General features: G+C 40.5%; 1 protein-coding gene across 5 annotated transcripts in view; it reads right to left on the bottom strand.

Annotated features, from left to right (window-relative positions):
* ATP10D (ATPase phospholipid transporting 10D (putative)) overlaps positions 1-24128 on the bottom strand; it is a 59398-nt gene that overhangs the window by 19174 nt on the left and 16096 nt on the right. For 2 of the 5 annotated variants that reach the window (XM_069790739.1, XM_069790727.1), the window contains exons 4-13: positions 18646-18850; positions 14613-14698; positions 13417-13523; positions 12545-12676; positions 11599-11726; positions 11200-11452; positions 7182-7417; positions 6321-6509; positions 1659-2274; positions 94-203 (exon numbers count right to left, since the gene is read on the bottom strand). In XM_069790739.1, the coding sequence (XP_069646840.1) occupies positions 94-203; positions 1659-2274; positions 6321-6509; positions 7182-7417; positions 11200-11452; positions 11599-11726; positions 12545-12676; positions 13417-13523; positions 14613-14698; positions 18646-18850 (2062 nt within the window). The remainder of the gene's footprint in view (positions 1-93; positions 204-1658; positions 2275-6320; positions 6510-7181; positions 7418-11199; positions 11453-11598; positions 11727-12544; positions 12677-13416; positions 13524-14612; positions 14699-18645; positions 18851-24128) is intronic. The other 3 variants (XM_069790738.1, XM_069790733.1, XM_069790740.1) reach the window with 3 other exon arrangements.

Consider the following 24128-nt stretch of genomic DNA (forward strand, 5'->3'; position numbering starts at 1 on the left):
GTTCAGAAGAGGTGATGTCTACTCCACTGGTGATACCACTCAGGCTGGTCACAGACTGTAAACATTCTTAAAAATATATAATAAAAGGAATACCTTCTTAGCAATACACAGAGTGCGCAGTCCTCTTCTGGCATAGTCATCCAAATGCTTCTGAGTTCTCTCTTTAATCTTCTTTTGTTCCATTTCTGAATTATTAGTACCTACTATCACACAAAAAGCAAAGAAAGCAAATTAAATATGCACTCTTAGGCTAATTGTAGCAGAAAATTTTGAAGGTCTAAATACGTTTTAAAAATACCAAAATGTTAACAGGTTTTATTTTAACTATGAGCGTATCTTCATGTTTGCACAATGTACTGTGGCTATACCTACAGTGAGCATGCACTGTGCCAGTCTGCGCAAGCAGTGAGGGGGAACGCATCTGGTACTGATACATCCTTGGATGCCACTAGTATATCAAATTGTTTTCCTAAAATAAATTGATTTTCTAAAATGAACTGGGCCACAGACACCCAAGCAGCTTTACTTTCACTAGTATAGTGGGAGGGAGCTAAAAGGGCAGTTGCAGAAAAGCTTATTTAAAAATAACTGTTAAGGGATGGACTAGTTGGACAGGCATTCAACCCACCTAACTTTGGACACGTAGAAGTTAGGATCCAAGTTTAACTTGACAATCAAAGTAAGGAGAGGCACCTCCAGACATAAAATTACCCCCCTAGTAAGACGACAGATTTTGGAGGTACTGTTTCTGCCCCATGGCCTACAGAAGCTTTTTGTCTAGACTTTAGATGGCTAATGGTGGGTGAGTTAAAATCCACCCTTGGAACTGGAAATATCCCTCTTCCTCACTGAGACCAGCCAGCCATGGAACATACAAACTAAACTCCCTTTTGCAGAAAGCAAGCCTTTAAAAATAATTCCTTTATGTAACTTTCCAAACCATTAAAAAAATCCCCTTGGAACATCTTCTGAACTTAAATATATTTAGGTATTTATTTCTAACATACATAGATAATACTTTCTCTTTACTGCCTTCAGTGAAAAATCACTGACTGTTCGCTACTGCCTATGAACAGTTAGTGCTTAAAAAACATGGTGCAGCCCTCCTGTGGCAGATTCAAAATACATTTACCCCCGAACAACAGGGGCCAGCAGGAGGCACCCCACAACTTTACAGATATTATTATTACACCTAGAAACACAGAAATAGTCAGTAGTCGAAGGGAAAAAAATCTCAAAAAGCATTGATAGGTGACATCTGCCAGCTATACCTCTCTCCAACAGGTCAGAAACACTAACACAGGTAAAGGCTAGAAAGTATCTCATTTTAATAAACATCTCTCACTGTGTAGCAGAAGCCAACTATTCAAGTACATGACCTTACTTTATAACTGGAAACACTTCAGTTGGCTCCAAAGGGTCTGCTTAGACACCACTAAATCCTTTGAATAACAGCTGCTTCCCTCTTCTCAGTTTCCACACCAGCACAACCATATCGAGGGTGACAAGCAATACTATCTTTCTGGGTTCCCTATAAGGAACTATTCACATATAATAGTTCTGCTTGGTTACTTGTCTCTTCTCATGAATCAAGCCATCTGTTCAACTGTTCTGAAGAACGACAAAGGTGAGCAAAGAATTAGAAGTTCTATACATACCTTCAGATGCAGTTCTCAACAAATCCATCATGACTGAGTCTGCACCTTTTGTGTACACCAGCACTTTGTTGGAGATGGGATGCCGAACCACCACTGACATCCTTTTCCGCACTGAATCAAAAGGCAGGATGTGCAAAAGCTGAAATGTTAAAGATCCCAGACCTGCAAAGTCCACAGTTACTTGATCTGGAGTCCTAGACTGTAAAATACATTTATAAGCCCTAGCAGCATGAACCAAGGCAGCTTCATCTGGACTCTCAGCTTCATAACATAGTTTAGGTAAGGGAGACAATTCAATAGATGACACAGCACTATTGTGTTCACAGCCAGCAGCTACATTCACCGTATCTAGTTCTTGAGGCACCTGGGAATCTTCTGGGCTGTCAGTACTGTGACACTCAGCAGCCCTTTGAGCAGCTCCATCCAAGGCAGGTGAAGCCAGTTTCATTCTGAAAATAGACAGTTTGCTCACAAAACTATTGGGGCTTTCAGATGATGACTCTTTTACACTTGGAAGTGGGGAGGAACTTAGTCTCCGGACTGACAATCTCTGGAACATCTGCCTGATTTCCTCAAGCGATTTAATAGGCATCCTACCCAGTGAAGACTGTCTCATCTGGAACAGAACAGTTAGAGAAAGCATTTATGTTAAATTCTTCATATTTTATTAAAGAAGGACAGCTTACAAACTATGTATGTTTCTTAACAAAAGTAGTATTTTAAAATTTACCATGAGTTTGATTGCTTGTATAAAAGATGGCCAGCTCAGTTAAACATATAACCATATGAGTATGCTAAACAGCTTCTGTAAGAGCTTCATTATTCAAACCAAAAGAATTGTAAAACCACTTCAGATCTGAAAACTGTATGCATTCCAAGTTTGATTCATGACTCCATAGAATCATAGAATCATTTAGGTTGGAAAAGACCTTGAAGACCATTGAGTCCAACCATCAACCATGCCCACTAAACCATGTCCTGATGTGCCTTGTCTACGCGCTTTTTGAATGCCTCCAGGGATGGTGAGTTCACCACTTCCCTGGGCACTCTGTTTCAATGCCTGACAACCCTTTCAGTAAAGAAATTTTTCCTAATATCCAATCTAAACCTCGCCTGGCACAATTTGAGGCCATCTCCTCTCATCCTATCTCCAGCCACCTGACAGAAGAGACCAGCACTCACCTCACTACAGCCTCCTTTCAGATGCTTATAGAGAGCAATTAAGGTCTCCCCTCAGCCTCCTCTTCTCCAGACTAAACAGCCCCAGCTCCCTCAGCCGCTCCTCATAAGACTTGTGCTCCAGGCCCCTCACCAACTTGGTTGCCCTTCTCTGGTCATGCTCCAGCACCTCAATGTCTTTCCTGTAGTGAGGGGCCCAAAACTGAACACAGGACTCGAGGTGCGGCCTCACCAGTGCCCAGTACAGGGGAACAACCACCTCCCTGCTCCTGCTGGCCACACTATTTCTGATACAGGCCAGGATGCTGTTGGCCTTCTTGGCCACCTGGGCACACTGCTGGCTCATATTCAGCCAGTTGTCAGCCAGCACCCCCAGGTCTTTCTCTGCCAGGCAGCTTTCCAGCCACTCCTCCCCAAGCCTGTAGCGCTGCACGGGGTTGTTGTGTAGGACCCGGCACTCGGCCTTGTTGAACCTCGTACAATTGGCCTCAGCCCATCGATCCAGCCTGTCCAGATCCCTCTGTAGAGCCTTCCTACCCTCAAGCAGATCAACACTCCTGCCCAACTTGGTGTCATCTGCAAACTTACTGAGGGTGCACTCGATCCCCTCATCCAGATCATTGATAAAGATATTAAACAGAACTGGTCCCAATACTGAGCCCTGGGGAACACCACTTGTGATGGCCACCAACTGGATTTAACTCCATTCACCACAACCCTCTGGGATCATCCATCCAGCCAGTTTTTTACCTAGCAAAGAGTACACTCGTCCAAGCCATGAGCCACCAGCTTCTCAAGGAGTATGCCATGAGAGACAGTGTCAAAGGCCTTGCTGAAGTCAAGGAAGATAACATCCACAGCCTTTCCCTCATCCACTAGGCGGGTCACGTGGTCATAGAAGGAGATCAGGTTGGTCAAGCAGGACCTGCCTTTTATGAACCCATGCGGGCTGGGCCTGATCCCCGGGTTGTCCTGCACATGCCATGTGAGTGCACTCAAGACGAACCGCTCCATAATCTTCCCCGGTACCGAGGTCAGGCTGACAGGCCTGTAGTTTCCCAGATCCTCCCTCTGACCCTTCTTGTAAATGGGAGTCACACTGGCAAGCCTCCAGTCATCTGGGACCTCCCCTGTTGACCAGGATTGCTGATAAATGATGAAGAGTGGCTTGGCAAGCTCCTCTGCTAGCTCCCTCAGTACTTTTGGATGGATCCCATCTGGTCCCATAGACTTGTGAGTGTCCCGACAGCATAGTAGGTCACTAACTATTTCCTCCTGGATTAAGGGGGGTATATTCTGCTCTCCATCCTTGCCCTCTAGCTCAGGGGGCAGAGGACCCTGAGGATAACTGATCTCACTATTAAAGACTGAGGCAAAGAAGGCATTAAGTACCTCAGTCTTTTCCTCATCTCTGGTGGCAATGTTCCCCTCTGTATCCAATAAAGGATAGATATTCTCCTTGGCTCTCTTTTTATTGTTAGTATATTTGTAAAAACATTTTTTGTTGTCTCTTACAATAGTGGCCAGACTGAGTTCTGGCTGAGCTTTTGCCTTTCTAATTTCCTCTCTGCATGACCTAACAAGATCTCTGTACTCTTCTTGAGTTGCCTGCCCTTTCTTCCAAAGATCATAAACTCTCCTTTTTTTCTTGAGTCCTAGCAAAAGTTCCCTGTCCATGTAATACTTCTCTTTAGAACTGTTTTAGCCATGGAACAGTGTGACATGACTTCTAAAAGTTGTGGCAAATGCAAATAAACACTTTAATTCTTGTTTTGTATTAGCAAGATACTTGTGAAGAGTAAACCAACTCCATACCCCTCACAGTAACTAGCTGCAAGTACTATTAAACATACAGTACCTTATCAATACTTTTTTAATGCCCAAATTTAAAAACAAAAGACAGCTCTCATCTGATCAATGTTACAAAATAATTGGCTTACTGTTATTCAGAACAGTTAGGCAGCTAATAGCTTACAAACAAGGAACCAGGCATGCAAGGCTGACATTCATTTCTCATTACTGGTGAAGAGTTAAGAATGAGTTATCACCAGGAAGCACGTTCTCCTTTGCCACTGAAAAGCATAAAGTAAGGACAAATTCTGGCTTCAGTTCTACCAAAACTGCACACAAGTTGTAATGTGTCTCCATTCAGCACCATGGAAATAGAGATTAGGAACATCCTTTCATTGCCTCTCTCTAAGGCAACACAAACCTTCCATTGCCTTGAGCTCTTTCATGCCATTCCCTAATTATGAACTCAGAGACTTCATGCCACATTGACCCTCCCAACCTACCTACTAGTGACCTGGAGATCTCCTCCCCTGCTAGCAAAACATCCAGAAATATTATTCTCAAAAAAAGGAGAATCTTGACTGTGTATTTTTCTATATCACCTTTAAGGAATGGCTGATTAGTAACTATGAACACAGCTGCCCCATCCACACATGGACCTGTAGGCTGCCTACTATGCTTTCTGGGAATGCATGAAGCAGACTAAAATACTAGGCTTCTTTATACATAGGAGGTACTTTATACTCCACAGGATACCTTTTGGGAATGTCTTCAGCCATGGTTTTAGGTTCACTGCCTAGATGGACACCAAAATCTAGTCCTGCACGTCACAAACATTTTTTTCAAAAGACAAAAAATGAAAATCACCAGGGGATGGGGGGAAGGAAATCAAAGCTGAACTTGGAAATTATCCTGCAACACAGTCAAAATTGGTTAAAAAATGGGGTTATGAAAATCCCATCCTGACAAAAAAAAAAATTTTTGAAAAAAATAGTAGTATGTTTAAATAAATGTTAGTTTGAGTGCTCTGAAAACAACATGTGGTCTGAGGAAGACTTAAACACACTCCAGACCATTAAACCAGGGCAGTCTAGCAAATGCACTGTACATTCACGGTGAGACCACTTTATGTCATACTGCAAAGCATTTTTTCTTCAGATTATTACACGTATGAAACTTGGTCTTCCATACCCTTGCTGAAACTCTGTTTGAACAGTCAGGGAACAGGTAAGAGCATTCTCAGTTCCAATCTGGAAGTCTTCTGAGATTATTCTTATCTTTCAGACAACAATAACCTATTTGTAAAGGTAACCTGAGTGTTAGGGTACTCTTAAAGGAAGCCATGCACACACCTGGAAAAAGATAACTAGAATATAGAAAAAAATCACAATTGCAATTTAATCGCAAAATTTGTCTTGTAAAAGTTATGAACAAGTCCATACACAGAAGCAAAAATATTGAAGCCAAGTTTTTCTGCATTGGAAAAACATTACCAACATTATATTACACACTAACTCATTGTGCTCTGTGGCTTTACAGTAACTCCCTTCTTTCTAACAGGACAAACCAATAGAAGAGAAAAGGATCATTTTTTAAATGTCAGTTATTTGTTTTTTCCTTTAGTAATCAAACCAAAGGGAGCTCATTTATTTATGAATATGGCCAAATAGCCAAAAAATAAGGCCTTCTTACCTTCTGACGTGGCTGATTGGGGACTGAAACTACGACAGTATTACAGATTGCCAGAGCAAGAAAGAAGTCAGTGATGTATGTTGTCTCCAAAGATAACTTGCGGCCAGCTTCTTCTGATTGTTGATAGGAACGAGAAGAAATTTGACTGAACTTCTCCAGCAGTTGTGTGTCTGGTACAACATCTGTTTCCTATTGATGAAATGAACAAAACTGTCCATTAGGATATAAGCTTAATCTCAGTCTCTGGAGGTTAAATCAGTTACAGATGAATGAAGTGTAGAAGCTCATGCAACTTCCTTCCTGTCAGATGCTGAGTTGGTTACACTAGGAAATAGAGGAACACTCTGGTGTCTTAACCGCCTTGTGCTAGCCCACTGAAAATGGCAAAATTCATGCCCAGATGGGTAAACAGTAGAGCCTTAGTTCATAGACACTTGAACAGAGATTAAATATGATGAATGCTATTTAGACAGCTTCAGGTACAGAAGCAGAGTTTTTACTTCTTGTAACCTCCAATAAATATTGGTCATGTAGATACTTCCTACTAAAAAGAAAAGAAAATGCTAGAAACCTCTTACAAAAAAGAACAAACTGTTATTAAGATTAAACTGGTCATTTTAGCTGGAGTGATCATGGACTCACAGCAGCAAGAACCAAAGCATACACCTTTGTGACCCAATGAACATCTGCAATGTCAGCTGCAAATGGGATGCAGCCAAGCAATCATGGGAAGCTCTGGTTTTGATGGAATAGAGAAAGAGTTTCTTAAATGACAAGCACTCTGACCAAATGGGGCTAAAAAGATATTCCTTCATGAGTTACTTCAGAAATTTAGCATCAAAACCAACAGCTTTTACTTACAATGGGGCTGCTGAAAGCAACGTGTCCTGAGTGGGGAACATCACCTTCTCCATCTTCCCTTACTAATGCAGGGTAACTACCAGACAACTGATTCAAAGACCTTCTGTTCAAAGGTTTATTCACAGCTCTGCAGTCGTGCCCCCGCCATTTTGACCTATGGGTCAAAGAGCCACACTGATGATCAGCTGAATCCTCATCCTCTGAATCCATCTCTTGATAGGATTCCAACCTCTTTGCTGTGGAAAGGGAAACAACATTACTCTTCCATGAGCAAAACCAGATCTGTTTAAACACTGCCTGGAAGTTCAGGAAACAAAATTCTGAAGTAAGAAGTTTAGTATATAGTTAAGAATAACCCACCATTTATGAAAAATAAAACCCATAACAAGCCATCACACTGACTTCCTGTTTGGGACACTGCACTTGAAGAGCAACACTCAACTGGAGTGAATCCAGAAGAGGGAGCAAGAATGGTCAGGGTTCTAGACAACATGAGCCGCATGGAAACAGTAAAATAAGCTGGAGTTAGCCTCCAGAAGGGCACATTGATAGGAGCCAAATAATAGTTTTGAAGTACATGAAGGGCACTTGCATAGAGTTTTCTATGCACACTGTGGGTAACAGAAGACACAACGGTCCCATATTGTGGCAAGACAGACACAGGCTAGGTATCAGCAAAACTTTGTCAGAGATGTGACATACTAGAACAGAATGCCTGAGAAAGCAGTGACTCGGACATCACTGGAGGTCCTGAAGAAACAAAAATATATTCATAAAGAATAACAGCAACAACTCTGCCTTAGGCCAGAGAAAGAGGACCACATCACCTCCTGATATGTTTTCTAGCCTAATTATTTTATGATGTATCAGGACTGTATGCCAGTGGTTTCACATGTACAGCTTCTCGCAGGAACTCATTGAAACTGTGTTTCTTATCATTTCTGTATTGGACACCCCCTCACACACACATAAACATTTTCTGAGTATTTAACTGAAAAGCAGGTTTCAATTATAAAACTGTGTACTGACATGTCTAACACCTTTGCACCAAGGATATAAATGCAATTCTGCGCCCCACAAATCTAGCTAGGAAGATCAGTGCTGTAAAGAATCTCTGTAACAAATGGAAACACACCTATGCTATTCATGCACTTGTTAAGAACATAGCCAAGTGTTTGCACTGGTGTTCTGGGACAGTGACCCCATGCAAGAGGTTGCAATCTCAACCCAGACAGTACTGGATCACTGTACACTATTCAGCTTTCACTTTTTACCTGTCACTGTGAAAATAGCGAGCAATGAGCATACACTAGCAGTTCAATGTCTGCATTCACAAACAGCATGGAAAAACTGTTCTGAGAGCTGCGCATTGCCTATTTATTTCATTAAAGTGTGAATACAAACAATGGCATCTCCTAGGAAAAAAAAATGAACATACAGACATCTCCTGCAATGTCACTGATTCCCTATTTTTTTCTTATTTAAACTGGCAGCTACTGTATAGGAAAGAAGTGAAAAATGTGATATTATTCTGGTTTATGTGAACAGGAAACCTATCCACAGTTCAGAGTCCCCAGCTTTGGTGCTCAAAAAGAGATGGAAATAGGTTTATGATGTCACTTTTGAGTCCTCTTTCTCCTAACCAAAGCACAGGAGCTTAGCTATGTTCAGGAAATGAGCTACTGGATTTGCTAGCATGTTAAGTTCTCCCTATTTCTTGTTGTCTTCTCTTTCTGCAACATAAATGAAAGCCTCCTGCTTCTCATCCTGCCATTCTGGTGAGCCCAAGGAAAGCAGGGCGACCAGAGCTTACACCTTCCTTGGCATGCTATCTCCCTGATGTCAACATGTATTTATTAAAATAGTTCTTTTAAAAAAAAGATAGGTGGGAACATAACAAACTGTGGCTCTCCACAACTGCCAAATATAATACCCACATGTGGTAATGATGGGTAGGGATATGATGCTTTTACCAGAAAGCAGCAACAGTGACTTAGTACATGTTTGTAGAGGCAGGTTTGGACAACACATGCCCATTCCGCTATGCTTCCAGACTGTTGAGAAGCCCACATACTCTGTCTGAAGTAACATATGTGGCACCTCTTACAACACCGCACTGCTCTGCTGCCAAGGTCCAAGAGGCACATGTTACTTTAGACAGAACACTGCATGGGGGGCACCTGTATGGAGGATTATACTGAATCACAGTCATTGCTGTTGTGCGCTTCCCTCCTGTGCATCCCTTTAGCCTGGGTAATACAGATATAAATACAGAAATATATGTACAGGCTTTTGTATGCAAAAAGACTACTATCTTGCACTGCAACTCTTACTATATGTAGCAGAAGCTTTGCAAATAGCAGCTCTATGCAACTGAACAAATGTAAAAGGACTAAAACACAGGACCTCCAACATTTTTCAAACTGATTTTCAGGGCTCACATAATTTCTAGATTTGTTAGGAAGACACACATGCTTACCCTCCAGGTAAAGGACAGGGCACAGCAGGAAGTAATTATAAACATAATTAACACACTAATAGTTTTGGAAGATAACTCTAAGTGAACTACTAGCAGAAGCACTGGTAGACATACTTTCCCTGGCACAATGAGACCTGGGTCAGCCACAACTACATCATTTGCACCACTCCTTGGTTTATCTCTTCTGAAATACCTTTCCTTCCTTTAGGAAATGCTCTGAAAATATATTCTACTTTTTATTAAAATTGGTCATTCACCAAGTTTGAAGTTTAAAAATATTTCTTCTCACTTTGCTGTTGTCATCCTTCCCAGTATAATTATGCAAAGCCAAAGAAGCATCTGCGCACCTGCACCATAAAATTTTCAAAATATGTGCAGAAATTACAGTAAAAACAGTTTGTAACCATCTGCTCCTGTGACACAATAAAAGAAGGACTGAACTGATTCATTGCTGTGGCCAGCAGGGTGTGCCTTTTGCTCGCAGTTGTGAGCAGTTCTAGCTGGCAGCAAAACCACCAAAACCACAAAGGGGAGATTTAATACACAGCTGTGCTTCACGTGTCCACTTGTTAGCACCTCACCTTTGATGTCATATGGAAAACTTGCATTGCCCACCAGTAAAATAGCAAATGTCTGCAGCCACTAGTACTTACATACAGTAAAGGTAATAAAAACTTTGTAGTTTTATCTAATGAATAAAATAGCTAATTGAATCAAAGACTTCATGACACTCTGCCCAGTTTTCTCTTGTGTCTGGATTTGTATCTTCTCTTGGCTCCCAGAAAGCTTCAAGTAGGCTCTCATGAAACCTATACTGAAAGATGTTACACTATTACACAATGAGGCAGCAACTATTCAGTATCGCTGCTTGTTGACTTTTGGTCTAAAAATAAAAAGGTGTGTAAGATATAAGACACAACAGTCATTATTTTTGATGGAGATACTTATCTTTGCAGCCTTAACAGAGACATGTATACACATCTGCTTGACTTGTACCTTAACATTATTGTTAAAGCTCTGACTTCAGCATGTATCTTATTTGGGTTACTGTATCCTCAAGGGCAAAAGTATGTCAAATCAGAGCCTTAAGATACACTACATAAAGGTGGTACGCTGCTATGGCAGTCAAAAGGTTGTTTGAACCCTAAAATGCTACGTAAGCATTTGCACTCTAGTTGGGAGAAAAAAAAAAAAGAAAAGATGAGCAATTTTCCAATGTTCTGGGTTCTGAACATTGCAAAGACAGAAGCAAAACACAGTTGGCATGACTTCTTCCAGAGCAAGTAAAGAATACTTTGTTTGTGGTATCAAATATGTTGGAACTTAACTAGCTGCAAAGATACAGCCTTCAAGTCTCTTAACACACTATATATGAAGGGATCCTAATAATTGGGAAGGATGCATGGCTATTAGTAGGATCAGTCTGAATTCATACCTTCTGTGAGTGTGTATTGCCACACAAGTCCATCAGACCCCTATCAAAACTTTCAGCTTCTCTGAGAAAAATGACCCATTGTGAACACAGGTTTAGTGTCTTACCATTCTCCTCATGGCAATACTCCTGTCCTGCAATGCTGCATCTCCGAAAAACCATCTTATTTTCAGTGAGGGTTCCAGTCTTGTCAGAGAAGATATACTGAATCTGGCCAAGGTCTTCAGCAATATTCAGTGCTCGACACTGAATTGTTGAGTCTGTTTTCTCATGGTAAAAATCAATGTCATTCTGTATTAAATAAATTTGTCCCAATTTGACAATTTCAATCGAAACATAGAGAGAAACTGGGATCAAGACCTACCAAAATAAAACATAGGGATTAAATAAAACCAAACTCTTTGGCCAGTTACAAACATGAAGTAGCTCTACTGAATTTGAAGAGTTACTTCAAGAAAATAAATGAGATCAGAATATGACTCACGTTCAAAGCAGACCAAAGTTACCTGTAATAAAATGATCATCGTCCAGAACATATTGAACCCTGCTAATGTTGGAGGAATCGATTTCCCATCTGGCTCAGGGATGTTAAAAAAAGGTATTTCCGAATACCTACTTAACCAAATTCCATGGCCTTGAAAACAAGAACAAGATAAAGTGAGCCAGTTGTATGTAAACTGTATCACAGTTCAGGGTCATGGTGTTAGCTGTTACACACTGCAGTTCTTTCTAAGTTTTTAAACTACCATTCCATCTCTTGAGTTCTTCCTCAACAGGAACCCCATTAAAATTAATTAAGTATCAGTGCACACATGAATAAATACCTTACATGCATTTCTATCAACAGCATATCTATACAGCACATCTCAGAACTAAAGGAATACTAACTATACTTGATAAACACTTTTTTTTCCCCCCAGAAACACCTCTGGCAATTAATTGTATTATCCTTGCTTGTCCAGGTTTTAGTTAACCTGTGAACACCATGTCATCATTATTGAGTGTAGTCTGAAGAAGTTTTTTTAAACGTTTTAAACACCTTTTTGATTTGTCATAAAAGTTAGCCTGTTTAGATTTACTCAAGCCCACTACTACTTACAAGTCCTTACAACTCTAGTCACACTAGGCCTCTCCCCACAATGCTGTACATGCATCTCATGTTACCTGAAAAATCCTAAGAGAAAGTAGGAGTTCTGCAGAGCAATTAGCGAAAGAAAAGAGAAATGAATCAGAGAAACAGGATCCAGACCTAAGAACTCGCATCAGGAATGTACTTCTTGACCACACTCCAGATTAAACATGACAACATGAACTAAAACCTGGCAGCATCCCCAACTGCTAGGGAATTACATTTTCCAAGACAGGTTGCTTAAATGATCAGCCCCAAATTATAACACTAAGCATTGTAGGCTGAGAGACGAAAACAGCAGGAGTCTGCTGATTCTCACTTACCTATCGCACCAGTTAAACACATCAAAATTAGAAGCAGAACACACCAAAGAATATCAGTGTTCACTTTTCTTTCCAATTTACTGCGCTTGTAATGCGGGCCGCTGTTATTCAGCATGGCTTTGGTTTCATGACCTGTAACCAAAACACAGGCTGAAATTCTCCAATAGCAGGCATCAGAACCACAAGTACTTTATACTTCTAAAGCTCTGGGAAATGGGACATTTCTGTTAACTAATATTTGAACAGAGATTATAAATAGGAGCAAACTAACTGCTCCTACAATATATGAATTCTGTCCTAAAGAAAACTGAACAAGCTAAACCAAAATCTGTCATGTACACATTAACTTTTATACTGTCAATAATATTCCTTCTTATAGAAACAATCTTATCCTTGATGTTTTCTATATTATTTCTAGTATTTTCTATAAAACCCTGCACCTGCATTACAACTAGCTGGCTGGATACATCATATCGATTAGTTTAAAAACCTCTGCCCTTTGATACAGAACACTGAAGAACAGCACTAGCTTCAGTTTTGGACCAAAAAAACCTCCTAAGCAAGTCACGCATCTCCATGTCCACTTCAAAACCTGGGTTTACCATCACAACTAACAGATGAGGACAAGGACCTGTTCACATGGAACAGAGCTGGCCTCCCCTGAATAATGACACATATCAGTTCTTTACATTGTTAAAATAGAAACAAACTTAATTCAGACATGCATTCTTAACATTTCTAGCTACAGCTGCCTCCTGCTGGATTCAAGCTTTTACTCTCCTAATTCCCCTTTGTACAATACTGTTTCTTAGGGCACACAACTCTTATCTTGTTTGCAAGGCAATCTGTGAAAGCCAGGGTGGTTCACTAACCTGCATATACCACTATGCCTACAACAGCTTCTGTGTTTCTCACTGTGCATCCTCGGAGTAGTAAGTTCTCCTTGCTGAGGCCCACTCGATCCTTGTTTGAATGCTCGCTGGAAAAAAAGCACATTACCTCAGCTGTAGGACTCCAGCAATTACCAGTCAGGCTTTGCAAAACCATTAGAGAGCAGATTTCCCAAAGAAGCTGCTAGTCACTGACTGCCATTCTGACATTTCCGATTGGACTTTTCAAAAGAATGGCGTAACATGCATGCAGATCACCTTTGAAAATCCAGGCATATAGGCACTGTATTAAAATTTTCTTGTATTTACAAGCCTAGCATTTGCCAGCTGGCACATGAGAAGTAGGCACCGCTATTGAAAAGAGCTCAAGACAAACACTGGAAGTCTGAAAGCCTATGGCTTCTACTTGGATTGCCAACATCAGAAAAAACTCGATCAAAATATGAAACCCATTTTAAATATACTCTGAGCATCATTACTCCTGCGGCATACTTTCAGGGCAGGCAGGCACACTCTTTGTTAAGCTGTTTCCTCAGAGACTAAGATTTATATACGTTTATTTTTCTTTTTATATTTCTAATGTGTCAGGGCCCACAGGGAAGCATATAGACATTGCAACTCTCGAAAACTGAAAATCAGTCACCCCATGAAATAGTATTCTGTTTTCCCACAGTCTACAGAAAATCATAAATCTCTAAGAAAAGACATGGATAGGCACGTTGGTCAAAAGGAGTTTGATCAAGTCACTGATGGTTACACAAAACAAATCAAAGTAGGAGAGGAAGCCAGTCCTTCCCATTTCCAATTCTGAGCAATGCAGCTTGTTCAATTAGGCCATGGTCCAGACCAAATACTGTAGATATCACATGTCATTAAGAGCAGATTTGAAACAGCTATTTCAAATATGGAATACACAATTGCAAAACAGCCTGAACTAAGATGTTGAAAATATTCAATACAACATAAAAAGCACTAGCGGGCTTTCCCCATTCACAGTCAGCTGCTCAGAAAGCCCTATGAAGCTCTATTTTTTGGGCTGCTCTCAGAAATGTAGTGGTGCAAACTGACTTCTATACACAGTGTCATTATTTTTTAAAGCAAACATTACAAGCTCCTGAAAATTAGTAAGAGCACCAAAGCAAATGACAACAGTTTAAAGTGCCACCAAGTCTACTTACACAAAGCCTTGGAAGCGACTGAGGTCATTGTTAGGACTTTCACACTCTATTCTACTAGAAAATTTTTCTGGATCAATTTCAGAGACCTAAAGCCACAGAAAAAACAAACAAACAAAAAAACAAAACAAAAAAACCCAGAGAACTCAGACAAAACATGATAGAACTTAAAAACATCATCAATTCATAGGTTCAGGTATTACTATCTAACAATTTAGCTTCAAAACTGTAAGCTGCTGGTGGTGTTGATGGATCTGCTACCCAGTGTAAATCAGATTTACACAGCATGGAAGAACTTCCTAGTAAATATCAAACCCTGGCAAATATCTATTGAATTGCTGGTATTTTGAGAACACTGAAGAGGAGAAAATGGGGGGAAGAGTGAGGAAGAAGAAAAAAAATGCAATAAGAACATCTGAAAAGCAGAGATTTCCCACAGGTTTTTCCATGATAGAAAAAAAAAAAAGGCACTATCTTCTGCAAGCAGAATTTCTTCCAAACAGCCATTGTTTCTGATACCATGACCAGGATGCTATCTGTGCTAAAACAAAGAAAGCAGGTAGATGTAATTGAATACATCTTCTACATAATTACAGGTCTCGGAGAAGGCTGCACTCCCACAATTGGATGACTTCACACTGGCAGAATAGTAACTGTGAGGTCAAAACACAATCCTGTAAGTAGTATTTGAAACTCAGAAGTCAGAAGACATAATATTATTAACACATACTTTGTTGACTTGATTAAAAAAAATTTTTTTGCTATGTTTTGCTGTACTGATTTGTTGCACTGTATTAACCTCAAGTCAATATGAACACAGCCTTGGACAGATAGATACCTTCAGTCTCTTTGTAAATTTAATTAACTATGAAAGACCTCTCCCTCCACTGACCTTTCTCATGTTTATTTGTACAGGAAGTACATCATTTCTGTAAAATGTTAGACAGTATAATTGATTCATGCTTTTCAAGCATTTCACATGGTACAAGGATTACACAAAAAAAGAGCACAAAGAGAATAAGAACTACCACCAAAAGGAAGTAAAATAGCCAAAGCAGTTGATTTTTTTCTTCTACAGCCTGGAAACCATCTCCAGATATGTATTTCTGGTGAAAGCATCTTATTTTTTATGGACAACTAAACCATTTGACTTGGTCAAACAATTTGTAATAGCAGTGAATGTGTTAGTAGGAGCTTCTTGCAATATACCTTGAAATAACAACCACAGAAACTCGGGGTGTAACCTATAGTGGGCACAGAAGTTACATCTACGCTCTGCCAGTATAAAACAGAGGTGACAAAAACTATGTCCAAAACCAGGTATGTTGATATGGGCAGTCAGATCTTCCTGAACTATAAGTTTATGGTCTATATTTCTTCATTATAATCTTAACTTTGAAAAAGCAAATATTGAGAGTAGAAGATTTTGCACCTTATTTCTTGAGATGCTTTCCTATGTTTCTTGGCACAAAAGAGAAGATTTTCTATGTCAGAATTAAAATTACTTGGATTTTGTGTAAAGGTCCCTAAAGACAGGGGACAATAAAGATGGGAACTGAGTAAGGTAGCTGGGAGTGATAGTCCCTGCATCACTCTCCCACTGGAATGGGGAAAGAGGCAGCTTCCCAAGGCCATGCCTGCTACTTTGGCTGTACTGTGTTCCAGACAAACTATATGGTTTGATAATATAGCATGGAAATGGAGTAGGTGCACAGCCAAGGTGAAAGAAAAGAGATGGCAACTCCTTTCATCAACTTTGCTTCTTAGGCTGCCTGGAAGAAAAGGACAGCACTTTCCTCTCCACTAGGTTTGAGGATGCTGCAGCTAGGACTAGATTCAGTCATTGACCACCTAGGCTGAGAAAGAACTGATGAGCGCAGTCCTGTGGCCTCTCTTATGATGTGACAGAAAACATTCACTGCTCACAGTGACTTAGTACTATTGGCATATTAGCTTCTCCACCTCAGTGAACCTGCGCTTGGTTCAGCTAACCATGAGATGTGGGAAAGCAGATTAATCCCTTCTTAAAGGGAAGCAACATTTGAGTGTCTTGAAAGCAGCAGAGCTATATCACTTTGTTCACTAAATAGCTCATTATCCTCAGGGAGCAGGTCCTCAGCTGTTTTGTGTATTTCTCTATGAATGCCAAGATGGTTGGAGACACTGTGTTCTGCGCCTTGTTGCCCTCTGTTACCTAAGAAGCCTTGAGTTACTTTCCCAATTTCTTTCCTGTTGTCATTTAAGCATTAAAAAAAAAAAGCTATTCTAAGTTGCCAAAAAATAAATTAGACTATGAGAGTTTCAGCTCCTGTTTCATGCTTTAATTTTTCCTTGCCTTCTCTTAAAGGAATCCCAAGTGCAAGAACAGGTGCCCCACTGATAACCATTTCATTCTGTTTCTACTTGCTCAGTCGCAAAGAAGTGGGACATAACACACCTGCAGATAGGTTAAGTCTTTCTAGTCTTTGTCTTCAGATGTTGTTTAATTTGATGTAGTTTATTGCTATTCTTCTGAGCTTAAGAAATGGAGAGGTCAGGCAGTCAGCCTCTTACACAGCACTGCCAGTCTTATTCACCCTGAGTTTATAAGGACAAAGCCTCTGGCTGAAACTCAGCTGGCAGGGCACTAAAGGTCTGTGAAGTTGACCATGGCTCTATATTCAGAAACCAGGCAGTCCTGACAAGAAGATCCTACAATGAATGACTTTTTTTTTTTAAAGTAAGTCTTAAATGGTGAAGGAACTGTCACCTTTTTTGGACAGTATGACTCTTCCCAGCATTTTGGTGCAAGTTTTCTAGAAACAGAGAAAACTGTCTCTTTCTTGAGTGAGACTGAAATCAGATCTTGGTAGCAGGAGCTGGTATAAGATCAGGGCCACCTCAATATGATGTAAGCCTGTAGAATCATTTGAATTTTGCCTTGCATAATGATATGTATATACAGAAAGATCAAACAGTCCTTTCTGCCTTATTGTTTTAAGAATGCATGTGACTGTAAGGGGATAAGAAACAGCTTTGCTCATGGATATCACATCATGCCTTTGGTATTCCCATACTTGCTAAGTAACAGGGGAGTCTTAATGCACAACAAGGTACTCCTCCTCACTTCCTCACCACTGCTGACAATTCAGAGGCAGGTCAGGTAATTTTATCTCCAGAGGACTGAACAGTCTGTTCTTATGGACAGCACAGAGTCTCCCTGCTGTTGTTATCAGCATGGTGTTTCAGCAGCAAAATTCAGTTTCAGGTGTGCTGCAGAAACGCCAGGAGTCTCTGTTCTTTTGACATCATTTTCTTTGTGCCGGCCTCCAGCATTTTGTCTGCTAGGTATAATACTAAATAAAGTTTATTTGTCTGGTATTAAAGCAATGGCAGTCATCTCTTCAGTATCCGAAAAGGCTTTTATGAATTACTTATAAAGCCTTAACCATGTGACTTCCATGGCTGAAAAGCACAGATCCACCTATTTCCCACCACTGCTTGGTACGTGTAAACTCTCTGAGTCCCAGTGATGCTCAGTCTTGAAAGGGAGAGATGACTCAGTTAATGCTTTTCACAGTAGGCTTGTAGCAGAAAAATTCTAAGAGTTCCAAAGGTTTTATAAATCCTTGAAGGACTAGAATTGGAGCTAAAAATACATTTGCAATATGAAAAAAACAGTGAAAGAGAGAAGATAGTATCTGCTCCTCTCTCTAGGTCTTTATACACCACAGAATTCCCTTCTAAAAAACTCCAGTTTCTTACCCATGACATGATACGCACCATAAATGACTTCTTGACATTTACCTGGATAGTTATTTTTACTGGCTTATATTACTTGAAATAGATCTCTCTTTCTTTGGGTTAAGTGAACATGCAAAGATTTGCTCAAAAATAACTCAAGCAATGAATTAGAACTATGTTACCTAGCTGTTTTGTTTTCAGATGGGGATTGCTGTGCTATCAAGAATTAGGCATTCTAGAGGGCTGGGTTGTTTTTTAGTTGACCATCTGTCATGACAACTTTCTCACGCCCCTAGAAATGCACAATTATCACCTGCTCTGAATATCCTCTCACCACCTGCCTCTGCTTTAGATTGGTTTCTCCATCAAGGCCTGCTGTTTCAATGTAACAGATCCCATCCAGGTCACTAGAATATAACAGCACCATGTCAGCAGGAATTATTTCGTTACGTGAAAGCCGGATGAAGTCCCCAACATTGACATTTTTCCAGCATTCATCTATGTATTTCTTCTCCTTCCTGAAATACAGATAAAAACAGTAATTTTTATAAATGCATAAACTGAAAGCTTAGACAAACACACCGTAACTAGAAAATTACTCTAATAGTTAATTTATGCTTCCAAGTCATTAAAATAAACTCTGATGAGATAGTCTATTAGCTTAAGGTGAATATAATTACAAAGAATCAGCTCTGGGGTCCAAGCCCTGTTTTTCTGGGAATTACATTTCAGGCACTCTCCCAGAATTATTTTAGCCCTATTTAAAATTCAGCCCACTTGCTTCTTGTATTTTCATTATTTCAATAAAACAAACAGTGTTTTCAGATTTCTCTTTGGGTCACCACTTTTTCTTGCAATTATGCAGCCAAGAACAGCATATCTTTTTCCCTTCTGATAGGGCCTTTCAAAAATGTCTGTCTCCCAAGATGATGAACATCTACCAGTAAGCAAAGAATATTCAGCAACCCCTTCACTGATGCTCTGAATATAAAATACTTGTATTTACAGGCTTTTAAAATATGTTTTCCATTAATTTTGAACGTAAGGTACCAAGATTCTATAATACTTAGGGAAGTCAATAAAAGCTCAGGCCCGTCAGCATTGAGCTGAAATTCTTTATTAATATGAAATATCCAGGCATGACGTATGTAAGTTTGAACTGCTTTCAACTTTCTTTTTATAGCTGCTGTTCTGTCCTCAGATGAGATGAAGAATCTTCCTTTTATGTAATCACAGCAGTTTATTGCAAACACAATCAAGTTTAGAGTCGTGAATAGGATGGATGCACGGTAATAAGCAGTGCTTGATGAGCTAGCACACTAGTAGGCTCCTGCAACATGGGTGATGAAACACACCTACAGTTGCTGTTGCAAACACTGCACAGGTCTGGGTGCAGTACATTTTTGCACGAACTATTAATGCCCTCGGTGACTGCCTGGCTTTTCTGCCTTACACAGACTAACCCAAGAGCTATGTTTAAAGAGAGGAGCGTGCGCTCTCCACAGTCTTCTTTTCTCAGTCGTCTAGATTAGGGTATAGTCCAGGCTGTGCTAGGGCTGTCTTCCACGTTCTGCTTCCTTCCCCGCATCTCATTCTAAGCTGGCTGAGAAGAGAAACAGACTCACACCAGTGAGTTGGGAAGTGCATCTAAGCTTCTACAGTGCAGACATAAGCTAACAAGTTTTACAACATGGCCATTGCGTGTAGACTGGCACTTACCTACTAGCTTTAATCAAAGTGCTAGCTGTGTAAAATGCTTCTGATAAATAGTAAAATAGAAACAGACACTTCTAATGACAAAGAAAATATCAGAAAAATATTCCCTGTATAAAGCTTTGCACCCATACCTTTCAGACCTGCATTATCTGACAGTACCCTTTTGAAAATGCTGGTCTACAAACAGAAGGCACAAAGCCCACACAATTAATCAGTGTACTGATGACAATTTCTCTAGTGAAGATAAGGTGGAGGTAGTTATATTGCTTTCAAATTGCAAACAAAGCAAAAACAGGAAGCAACAAAAGCTGACATAAAATGAAACCAATATCAGCCACATCTGCTTTCTCCTTAAGATGCTCATCACTAGTTTTCTACACAGAAGGAAAACTGGCACAACGGAAAGCATGTAAAACTTAATTAAAGCTTGTCATGGTTTAACCCCAGCCAGCAACTAAGTACCACGCAGCCGCTCACTCACTCCCCCCCCCCCAGTGGGATGGGGGAGAAAATCAGGAAAAGAAGTAAAACTCATGGGTTGAGATAAGAACGGTTTAATAGAACAGAAAAGAAAAAACTAATAATGATAATACTAATAAAATGACAACAGCAATATTAAAAGGATTGGAATGTACAAATGATGCCCAGTGCAATTGCTCACCACCCACCGATCGACACCCAGCTAGTCCCCGAGCGGCAATTCCCTGCCCCCAGTCCCCCCAGTTCCTAAACTAGATGTGATGTCCCATGGTATGGAATACCCCGTTGGCCAGTTTGGGTCAGCTGCCCTGGCTGTGTCCTGTGCCAACTTCTTGTGCCCCTCCAGCTTTCTCGCTGGCTGGGCATGAGAAGCTGAAAAATCCTTGACTTTAGTCTAAACACTACTTAGCAACAACTGAAAACATCAGTGTTATCAACATTCTTTGCATACTGAACTCAAAACGTAGCACCTTACCAGCTACCAGGAAGACAATTAACTCTATCCCAGCTGAAACCAGGACAAAGCTACAGCCAGGCCTATCACAAGATGGATGGATTCAAACAACACTGCAGGAATTAACTTTTCATACCAGTATATTTCCCTGAAAATAAAAGGGAGTTGAAGGAAAAATTTCTGAACTAAATTGACAAAAACCAACCTAATAATAGAGATAAACAGGAAAAGGGAAGGAAGATTTCCTGAAACAGGATGTGACTCTCAGCTACTGAAGGTATGACTTAAGCTTTGATAGCTGCAAAGGTGCTGACAAAGTAAATCTATTCAGGAGATTAAGCAAGCTGAAAACCAGTGATTTTTTTGTTTGTTTGTTTAGAACTGCACCCTCAGGTATTGAAAACTACATCAGCATAACTTTTTGTGTAGGCCAATTTACCCAGCTATGAAGGCCAAGTGAGTCCATTTAGGGTACAACACCAACCGGAGCAGAATGCCCTATCACTCAACAATGGCACCCTTTTACATCACCCTCCAAACAGGATGGAAAGGATATGAGAACCCAGAAGGGTGGTGGGAGAAAATTACCTCCACAGCCAACTTGTATCTAGAACAGTTAGAGAAAGGATGGAAACAGAAAGGTAAGCAAGACAAAATAAGCTCATGAACAAAGCAAGCAATGGCATCACTAACGAAGTAAGAGAAAAATATCACGTCAAAAGTTGTCAATTTTTGCCACTGACTTCTACAGGAATTTTTCAAAGCAAAATGGAGCTTGCAAAACCACGGAAGTATTTGGAAATTAAAGATTTTGCAACAACGCAACCCTTTGATTTATCCTGGAAGTAACTATTTACTAAAGATTAAAAAAAGGAGAAAAATGCTGCTACTCTCACATCTCTCTATTTTTTCTAACTACCACATATTTAATGAAAAACTATGAAAACCTATTTGTCTGTGCTGCCAGTGTTGAGATCAGCCTTCAGGAGATGGCAAATATCATAGAATCATACAAACATTTAGGTTGGAAAGGTTTAGGTTTAAGATCATCGAGTCCAACCATAAACCTGACACTACCAAGTCCACCACTAAACCATGTCCCTAAGCACCACATCTACATGTCTTTTAAATGCCTCCAGGGATGGTGACTCAACCATTTCCCTGGGCACCCTGTTTCAATGCTTGACAACCCTTTCAGTAAAGAAATTTTTCCTAATGTCCAATCTAAACCTCGCCTGGCACAATTTGAGGCCATTTCCTCTTGTCCTATTGCTTGTTACTTGGGAAAAGAGACCAACACTCACCTCGCTACAACCTCCTTTCAGGTAGTTGTAGAGAGCGATAAGGTCTCCCCTCAGCCTCCTTTTCTCCAGACTAAACAGCCCCAGTTCCCTCAGCTGCTCCTCATAAGACTTGTTCTCTAGACCCTTCACCAGCTTGGTTGCCCTTCTCTGGACATGCTCCAGCACCTCAATGTCTTTCTTGTAGTGAGGGGCCCAAAACTGAACACAGGACTTGAGGTGCAGCCTCACCAGTGCCCAGTACAGGGGAACAACCACCTCCCTGCTCCTGCTGGCCACACTGTTTCTGATACAGGCCAGGATGCCGTTGGCCTTCTTGGCCACCTGGGCACACTGTTGGCTTGTATTCAGCCAGTTGTCAACCAGCACCCCCAAGTCTTTCTCTGCCGGGCAGCTTTCCAGCCACTCTTCCCCAAGCCTGTAGCGCTGCATGGGGTTGTTGTGACCCCAGTGCAGGACCCGGCACTTAGCCTTGTTGAACCTCATACAATTGGCCTCGGCCCATCGATCCAGCCTGTCCAGATCCCTCTGTAGAGCCTTCCTACCCTCGAGAAGATCAACACTCCTGCCCAACTTGGGGTCAGTTGCAAACTCACTGAGGGTGCACTTGATTCCCTTGTCCAGATCATTGATAAAGATATTAAACAGAACTGGCCCCAATACTGAGCCCTGGGGAACACCACTTGTGACCAGCCACCAACTGGATTTCACTGTATTCACCACAATTCTTTGAGCCCAGCCATACAGCCAGTTTTTTACCCAGCAGAGTACACCCACACAAGCCATGTTTCTCTTTTAAATCGCTACCTATTTAATAAACGTGGGACTGAAAGTGTATGATGCTTCTTTTTTCTTGATGCACCTGGACAAGTCCCACTTTCTTTTTGCCCGGCTGGAGTCTGGGAGAGGAAAGGAAAGCCAAAGGTAAGGAAGAATCTTGTAGAAAGGATTATTCTTTTCAGACCTCAATTCCATAAAGAAAAACTGGATATGAAATTATATCTGGATTTCAAATATATACAATGATTTGCATAAGCATGCATTTATAAAGAACAGTAATTATAACACATCTAGATGCAAGGCTTGGAATGAAACAAATATATTTGAGAGGTCTGCAGAAGAGGGAAGAGAGGAAAAATGTATCAGCCAGCAAAGTTACCCATCCATCATGTGCATATTCTTTACCCAATTCAGCAGAAAGTCAGACAAAAAGTATAACTGTCTTTAGTAGTAGGTCAGTGGGGGCATAAATGGATTCTTCCATCATAATCACCTCATCACAGATCTAGACTGAAATGACACCAACAACATGATTTTAACAGATGCTCAAACAGAAGTGCCTTCATACTTTGTGATTCATGGCTATTTAAATAAGATCCTACTACTTTAAAATGGTAACTTGCTCAAAAGGCACAAGGACTTGATAACTAAGTATTAACATCATAGCAACAATTACAAACTAAGTTAAGTGCACATTAGGACATTTTATCATTTACTGATTATGTTTTATCACAAGGGAGGGATAACACAGAAAAAAATTCCCCAAACATTTTAAGCAACATTATTTTATTTTATCATGTTTTCAAGACAGAAATAAGCCTTCCTGGAAAAATCAGCTTCAGGCTCTGTGTATTTAAGGCCAAATACAATAACTCTGATCTATCAAATGGATACATTCCAGAACTCCAAAAAGTAGCAGGCTGAAAACTCTGAAACTATGGATGTCATACATTTGCTATAAGCAAGAGCAAACGGTGGGGGAGGGGGTGGGGGCAAAATCAGATTTGTCAAAAAAAGCACAGGAACTAGCATCTAGTTGCTCAGATAGATTTATGAAGGCACTGA

Source organism: Haliaeetus albicilla, chromosome 1, assembly GCF_947461875.1.
Source record: "Haliaeetus albicilla chromosome 1, bHalAlb1.1, whole genome shotgun sequence".
Taxonomy (NCBI): Eukaryota; Metazoa; Chordata; class Aves; order Accipitriformes; family Accipitridae; genus Haliaeetus; species Haliaeetus albicilla.